Source organism: Melanostigma gelatinosum, assembly GCF_949748355.1.
Source record: "Melanostigma gelatinosum genome assembly, chromosome: 15".
Taxonomy (NCBI): domain Eukaryota; kingdom Metazoa; phylum Chordata; class Actinopteri; order Perciformes; family Zoarcidae; genus Melanostigma; species Melanostigma gelatinosum.
In genome coordinates this window covers 18,464,879-18,472,311 of record NC_136648.1, presented here as the reverse complement: position 1 = coordinate 18,472,311, position 7,433 = coordinate 18,464,879, and the positions used below count along the sequence as shown (strand labels likewise).

At 39.8% G+C, this 7,433-nt stretch overlaps 2 protein-coding genes across 2 annotated transcripts in view; both read left to right on the top strand.

The window, feature by feature from the left end:
- The window catches only part of LOC306789078 (solute carrier family 22 member 13-like), a 5,539-nt gene extending 4,907 nt beyond the window's left edge, over positions 1 to 632 (top strand). Inside the window, exon 10 of the mRNA XM_079284858.1 lies at positions 1 to 632. This exon is cut by the window's left edge and continues 31 nt beyond it. Within this exon, the coding sequence (XP_079140984.1) occupies positions 1 to 45 (45 nt within the window). The 3' untranslated portion in view covers positions 46 to 632.
- Positions 633 to 1,409: 777 nt separating this feature from the next.
- Positions 1,410 to 5,424, top strand: slc22a13a (solute carrier family 22 member 13a; the record flags this gene model as incomplete). Its single annotated transcript, XM_079284553.1, has 9 exons — positions 1,410 to 1,784; positions 1,872 to 1,975; positions 2,081 to 2,235; positions 2,970 to 3,138; positions 3,229 to 3,349; positions 3,760 to 3,854; positions 3,989 to 4,203; positions 4,476 to 4,584; positions 5,214 to 5,424. 9 exons carry the CDS (start codon positions 1,410 to 1,412, stop codon positions 5,422 to 5,424), a joined length of 1,554 nt encoding a protein of 517 aa, XP_079140679.1.
- Between the last annotated feature and the right edge of the window lie 2,009 nt (positions 5,425 to 7,433).

The following is a 7,433-nucleotide window of genomic DNA, read 5'->3' as shown; positions in this document are numbered from 1 at the left end:
TCCAACATGGCCGAACACAACAGCAGAAAATCCACCAGACTCTAGTTGGAATACTGTATTTTTACAGATGTTTTTGTTGTGCATAGCATGAGCTAGCTATATACTGTTGAGTAGAATATTTTTATTTGGACCCGACTTTGCCGTCAATGTTGCTGAGTCACCCAGTGTGTTTGCTCATGTACAGCGTCTGACTCAATCGAATGTCTTTATTGCTGTCATTTCTGCCTGTTGCTGTTTTACTGTTCTAGAAGTGGCCAGCTAAACGGCTGTTGTTAAGAAAAACAGCTTAGCGAGAAGGAATGAGGAACCCAGATCATGCACAGCAGCAAAAGCAGAAATCACTAAGTTACAAATATACATGTGAGCAGACATGTGCACGACTACACCAGAATGCAATACACTGTATGTTTTTCCAGTAGAATAACTGTCTAAAGCTACATAATATCTCATCTGAGATCAAAGCCCTCAGAGCTGTTTCTTTTTTTCTTTTTTCTTTTTAACACAAAGCAAAATCGACTTTAGACCCTTTTACACAGGGTGTGTGAATGTGAGAAGTTCAACTGAAATTTTGACGGTTTCATCTGAATGTTTTGAAAGGCCTAGAGATAACTGTATTGTATTTAACATCGATATAATAAATTAAATAGAAAACCAAACTTTGTGTTGCTGGATTATGTTTTTTCTTATTTCCCATGGTGATAATATTCATTTGCATTCAGAGCATGCATTGCAAGCAGAGCGTTTAAGGGCCAAGTCAATACGCATCAAGCAGAGTACATTGTACCTTTTGGAAATTTCACACAGGGTAAAATGACGACTTGGTTGTTGATCCAATTAGCAGATCTTACAATAACGTATTAAACGCACAGAGGGCTGCGGAGGTCATTGGCTGTCGTTACTTTTTGATATTTTGGTTTCTTTTGAGCACTTCTTCAAAAACATTCTATCAATTCTGCTTCGGGGCGCCATAGTCTCTTTCTGTTAAAAAATGATGCTCTCTATTTGATTCAGCTTAGCTGTTTGTCTGCAAAGTTGTGATGACTCCACATTATGTAACAGGTTTATCTTTCAGGTAAGAGTGCTGTCGGAGAGGTTTGACGAGTCAGCATGTTGTAAAAGTTGGTGACAGATCAACAGCACTTTTATAGTAAAGTTATAGTACACTGTCTGCAAATAAGTCTTCAGACAAGCAGCAGAGTGGCATTGGGTTTTTATTAGCAGCTCACTGGAAATAGCAGATTATACTGAGGTAAGACACCCTAACATAAAATCTTGTAAATTTGACTGAAGGCTTCAGATAAATGCTGCTTCATCCTTCCGGAAACACACAGTCCAGGGTTTAAACATTAATGGACATTCTTTAAAGGTCATCGTGCAGCGACATCGAACTGAAAACCGCTTCCCTGAACATGGCTGATTTCGGAGAGATTCTCAAGAGTATAGGAGAGTTTGGATTATTTCAGAAGATCACTATTTTTGCTCTTTGCTTCCCAAATGTTATTCTGCCTTTTGTCTTTGCCAGTGTATTTTTTATCCAGTCTGATCCAGAGCGACACTGTAACACAGACTGGATCCTTCAGGCTGACTCCAACCTGACCACGGATGAGCAGCTGAACCTGACTCTGCCCCGGGAGGAGGATGGGACCTTCAGCAGGTGTCAGATGTTTGTCCCTGTGGACTGGGACATCGGGGCCATCAGGGAGTACGGACTCAATGAGACCACAGGGTGCATGAAAGGATGGGTGTACAACGACACGCTCTATGAGGCCACCATAGTCACCGATGTAAGTCATAGGTCTGTCTTATAGTCATTTATAATATCCATGTTAAATAATCCTGATGAAATTACCATTTCTTTGCTTTTTCTACAGTTTGATCTAGTTTGTGACCAGGCTTATTTGTTGGAAGTGGCACAAGCAGTGTTGATGGCTGGCATTCTTCTTGGTTGTCTCTTATTTGGACCTTTTGCTGAATCGTAAGTGTACTAGACGTAGTACAGAATATGTATTGTTGCCTCTGTTTAAAAAAAAAGAGAGTTTTTATGCCACATATGCTGACACTAGGTTTTTATCTTTTCCAGGTTCGGTCGTAAATGGGCAACTCAGATTTCACTAATTTTGTTGCTGATATTTACTCTAACAACAGGATTATGTCCCAACTTCTATTTATATTTGGCCTCCCAGTTCGTGGCGGGAATTGGCTATGGAGGTTTTCGACTGAACGCCGTCATATTGGGTGAGGTATAGGTCACTCCGTCATTTGAAAAAAATATGTTTGGGTCAGTTTTTGTTAAACCAAGCATTTAACTCTTAATTTATAATAAAAATAAACTCACCATTGTTTTCATCCCAGTATAACTGCAGTGAAAGATAGTTTACTTACAACAAAGGGATTCTTTATGGAGTCATAGGACCTTGAACATTTCAAAAGTGTAACTGAATACATGAATAATAACATTGTTAGACATTCCATGTGAAAAACAAAAGTATGAAGCTTTAAAAGGCAACAGCCTTTTCAGCTATACCTGCCCAGCTGACGCTACCTTTCACCATACAACTACAGCCAGAGGAGATACTGTTGATCCTCTACTGAACTGCGTACTGCTGTAGCATCGTAGCAGGAGCTAATGCATTTTTGTCATCAAAATAACGCTAACAAAGTTAGCTTGCTACTTAGAAGTTCACAGAAATCTTTCTTTATATCTTCAAGTGCATGTCTCTTGTCTTCATTTAATGACCACGTCTTTTAATCGACTAATGGATTTTCATCAACAAGCAATTATATTTCTCTTCACGCTCCATTTTAATTGTGTCGATTATTATTTATTGATGTATTCAGTTATTGTTTTTGTAAAACTTGTCTAATAACCATTAACAACATGTCAGTTTCGGGGCTCCATAATTCTTGGCAGGGGTGGTTGATGTTAGCACAATGAACTCCAGTTTAACTGTCACTGATTTCCTGTTTAGCCACTGAGTGGATCGGGCCGTCCAAAAGATCGTGGGGAGCATGTGTGACTCAGCTATTTGGTGCAGTTGGACAGGCCGTCCTCGCTGGTCTGATCTATTTCATCAGAGACTGGAGACTGGCTCAACTAATCACAGCATCCCTGTTTGCAGTTGTTGCGAGTTACATATGGTGTGCACATTATTCTTTTTTACTAACCTTGTTTGTTTTAAAGGTGGATTACAGATCACTGATAAGTGTCACTGTCCTTGTTTCTGACAGGTTTATTCCAGAGTCAGCCAGGTGGTTGTTGGACAGAGGAAGGACAGAAGAGGCTAAACAGCTGATTACCAAAGTGGCAGCCATCAACAAACGCACTGTTCCAGAGTCTCTGATGGAAAAGGTACTGATCCTACACAAAAATAATATTCTTTATGCCACTATATCATAACTTAAATGGAATATTATATGTAATAGCAAACACATTATGGGGAATTTACTATTCCATGACAAAGTGTCTACGATTCAATGAACAGTATCTGTCTCTGAACAGTGTCAGAAAGATCTTGACTTAACGCCTTGTTAACTTTTGAGGAAAAAGTTGTATTGGATTATAATGGCTTGTAAACGCTACAGTGAATTGGTCCGTGCTGATTTGCAGTAAACTGTTCAGGATGACATAACACAACGGCTCACACGAAGAGCTAACAATATAAGAGTTTATCACCTCAACCTCAAGGCTGTTGGATGACACGGTTTGCTGACGCGAGCAAACATTAGCGTGATATTGTGTCCACCCCTTGTGCATTACAGATTGTTAAGAAAGAAACTGAGAAAAAGAGAGGCATAATAATACTTATCCAATCATCTGTGCTTAGGAAGTATTTCTTAGCCGTAACATTAGCATGGTAAGTTACATTTCATGATATCCATAACAACTCTACTGAGCCTATAAATGATGCATTGACATTGCTCAAGTAATAACACATTTCACAATTCATATTTCAAACTGTTTAACACTTGTGTTTTTGTAAACCTTCAGGTTCTCATTGAACTTTACCTACTATTGCCTTTCATTCAATGTGGGGAATTTTGGCTTGAACATCTTCCTGACGCAGCTTATGTTTGGTCTGAGTGAACTCCCAGCGCATGTACTTTGCATCTGGCTGTTGGAGGCAGTGGGGAGGAAAGTGTCACTGATGTCAACTCTTCTGGTTGGGGGATTCTTGTGCATCTTAATCCTAGCTGTTCCCCAAGGTAACGCACTTCAGGTAGTGTTTCTCTGGCTGTTAGTCAGGGCACCACCTGGGTCCACCTGGGTTGCAATCAAAATGAGTACAGATATTCATGATACCGATGTTAATGATCGCCTAACTTTTCCTCTATAGCTCCGCCAGCAGGTTGACATTTTCGATTCAGAGTAAAATCTCAACAATGTTGGATTGATTGCCTCATTCTATGAACAACCTCACAGAGTCTCCATTATGGCGACGCTTCCGCTTGTACGACACTGTGTTATTCTGTTCAAGATGATGCTGTTGCTGTTACCACCTTGGCAACCTCAGGACGTTTTTTCATAAACTGGGCAGGATCCATATGCAACGTGTATATTCAGGAGCTGTTCCCCACATCTTTTCGGTAAGCCATCTCCATCTGAGTCTCTCCATCTCACTGTAGTATGACGCATTGTGCAAAAGTACAACAGGGATATAGCACCTGCCTTTGATTGGTTTTGCACCATTAAAGGCCACCAGTATGTTTACTGTTGGCTTGTCTTCTATTTGTTTAGTTGTCTTTGAGAATAAATTGCATTAGACTTGGTTACTTGGTTACTACTTGGGTTTGACCTGTTTTTAGTTGAGGGAGGTGAACATTATGATGATATGTGGGTCAGCCCAGCAGCTGTCAAGAACCATTTTCTCTTATGGGACTAGCTTCAGTATTCACTGACGTGTTCTTTTTTTAAATTGCTGACTGTTGCAGTCAAATTGGTTGAACATACGCAGAACAAATGAAGTCTTGCATATACTAAATGGTGTTACTGTTCTTTTTAGTCAACTAATGTTGGACAGGTTGAATGCTTCTATCCAAAAGAAATGCACAGATTAAAGGCAATACAACCACAATTGTATTATTTGTACTGCACTTAAAAAACATATTTAGGAAGCTTCATGAGATTTAATCAAATTTAGTACAATACGTTGTCACATGGAATACTTTAAATTAAAAAGCGTTGCACGTCTGAGCTCTGTATGTCTCTGTTTCAGACAAACAGCCTCTGGTTTGGGCTCCACTGCAAGCAGAGTTGGTGGCTTGCTGGCCCCGTTGCTCAACATGTTGGCCGTGTACCACTGGTCCATACCCACCGTAGTTTTCAGCAGCCTGACACTGATCAGTGGAGCTCTGAGCTTCGTGCTCCCGGAGACCAGGAGAAGAGAGCTTCCTGATTCAACCGATGAGGCCGAGGGCAACAGGTAAAGCAAGCCGCAGGCCAGGACTCTGCACATCGAACACCTGTCCTTGTTAGCGAAGTGTACAGTATAACAACTGCGGCCTTCAGGAGCAAATTGTGGTTCAGTATCATGTATCATTATCAAGGACACTTTGACTATTTATTGTGATTGCTTCAGTGGTTTTGCAGGAAAAACTTTATTTGAATTAATCCAGTTATTAAAGACAAGACAATGTTTTCAGTAAAGATGTTGAAAATAACATTCAAATTTTACTCTAAGATTCAAATTTTGGTTCATTTTGAAGAACTGTCTATTAGCATCTCCAAATTCCAACATGGCTACTTTTAATCAATCTTAAGTACTGCGCACAATCAAATATGAAAACCCTTTTCCATTTGAGCTCAAGAAGTGACTACTCATTTTGTTTCTGTAGTTTTGTTAACGAAAAGATTTGACCGAAACACATGAATGAAAACATGTAACAAAAAGCAATCCAACTGAACCAACATACTCTGTGTATTCGTTTCTCCCACAGCACCCCGAAGAAGCAAAGTGAATCAAACAAGCCTGCACTAAACATGTCCACCTGTCTGTAGTCTGGACGGGCGAAAACGGATACGTTTGGAAACGATGACGCCCACACCCGCGTTCGCTACTTGATTGCTTCTTAGCAGTCACGACGTGTCCTTCCCACATTCGTCACGCCCCTATCACGTGACCCTTTCCCGGAAGCTCACAAACAACATTGATTATCGATCGACTACCAGGTTAATTCAACTGATTACAGGTGTTGCTGACGTTGTCTTTACTAGCAGCTGTTGTCCAGTTAAAGTCTGCCTTTTTGCAGAGGAAGCAGCTGTTAATTAATGGAGCGATTAGTGAGCGACGTGACCAGTGCAACAGCGGACATCTGAAGTCACGGTTGGCGGCTTTAGGGAGGGTGATGGACTCAAAACGGAGGACTTTCCTTTTCTTATTAATGCTTATTTTGTTCTGCACAACAATTGTGAAGTCCACACATAAACTATAAAGGAACAAAACATGAATTACATGCCTCCACTGTGTATGGTGACACAGTATTTTAGCAAGTTAAGAGTTCTTACGTTAGCATTCCATGCTAGCATTAATCTGAAAGTACAGTAAAGATTGCATGAATTATGTTTGTTCAAGAGGAATATTGAAGTTTTGGGGGTCAAAACCTGCATGTAGCAATCCAAATTTGGATGATTAGTCTCCTGTGGAGCAAGAAAGTCAGTAAAAAACAAGAAAAAATCTTACATTGAACTTTTTGTTTGGACCAAGTGCTAGCATGCTAAAGTTTAGAGCGACCAAATTTCCACGTGCACACAAGAAATATCGAATTGTAAAGATTGACATGAAACTTAGAGTATTTCATGCTTTCCATTTTGGACACTGCATTGGTTTTCTTGTTGTGTTGCCTTCAGGTCAAACAAGCACATACGATGTCTCAAAATCGAATGAGCTGATTGCTCTGGAAGTTACAGACGACATTAATGCTCACAAGGTAACAAATTATTTTTAAACATTTTAATGACATAATGGCTTTTGTCTTGTGCCTCAGGACTAACTTTATATTTTCAGTCACTCCATCAGTTTTTACCTTGTACTGTGTAGTGTGTTACTTAAATGAATAACTGATCTGAGATCTACTTTTTACAGATATTTGATTGCCAAAGCTCTCAATAAAAACTCTTCACACTGGTGGTCCGTGGGTTTTGCTGAACCAAAGGCACATTGTGGAAAAATGTACCTGTATAAAAACATACAATTTTAGATTTTCTTAAAAGTAATTATTTTATCCTTTTGAGAGGCACAAACCAAATACCATTCACCTTTTGCGGTGAGCAGAAGTCTGCAAATTAAATGGAAACTCTCTGCGAGGAGGTAAATGATGTAATATGTTTTTATTTGAACCAAACAGCTGCTAAGAACAGTCCATTTTTTAAGAGAGGACAGCAACCTGAAATATTTGAAATGCTACTGAGATAGCACCACCTCCTGGTCTGTTGACAT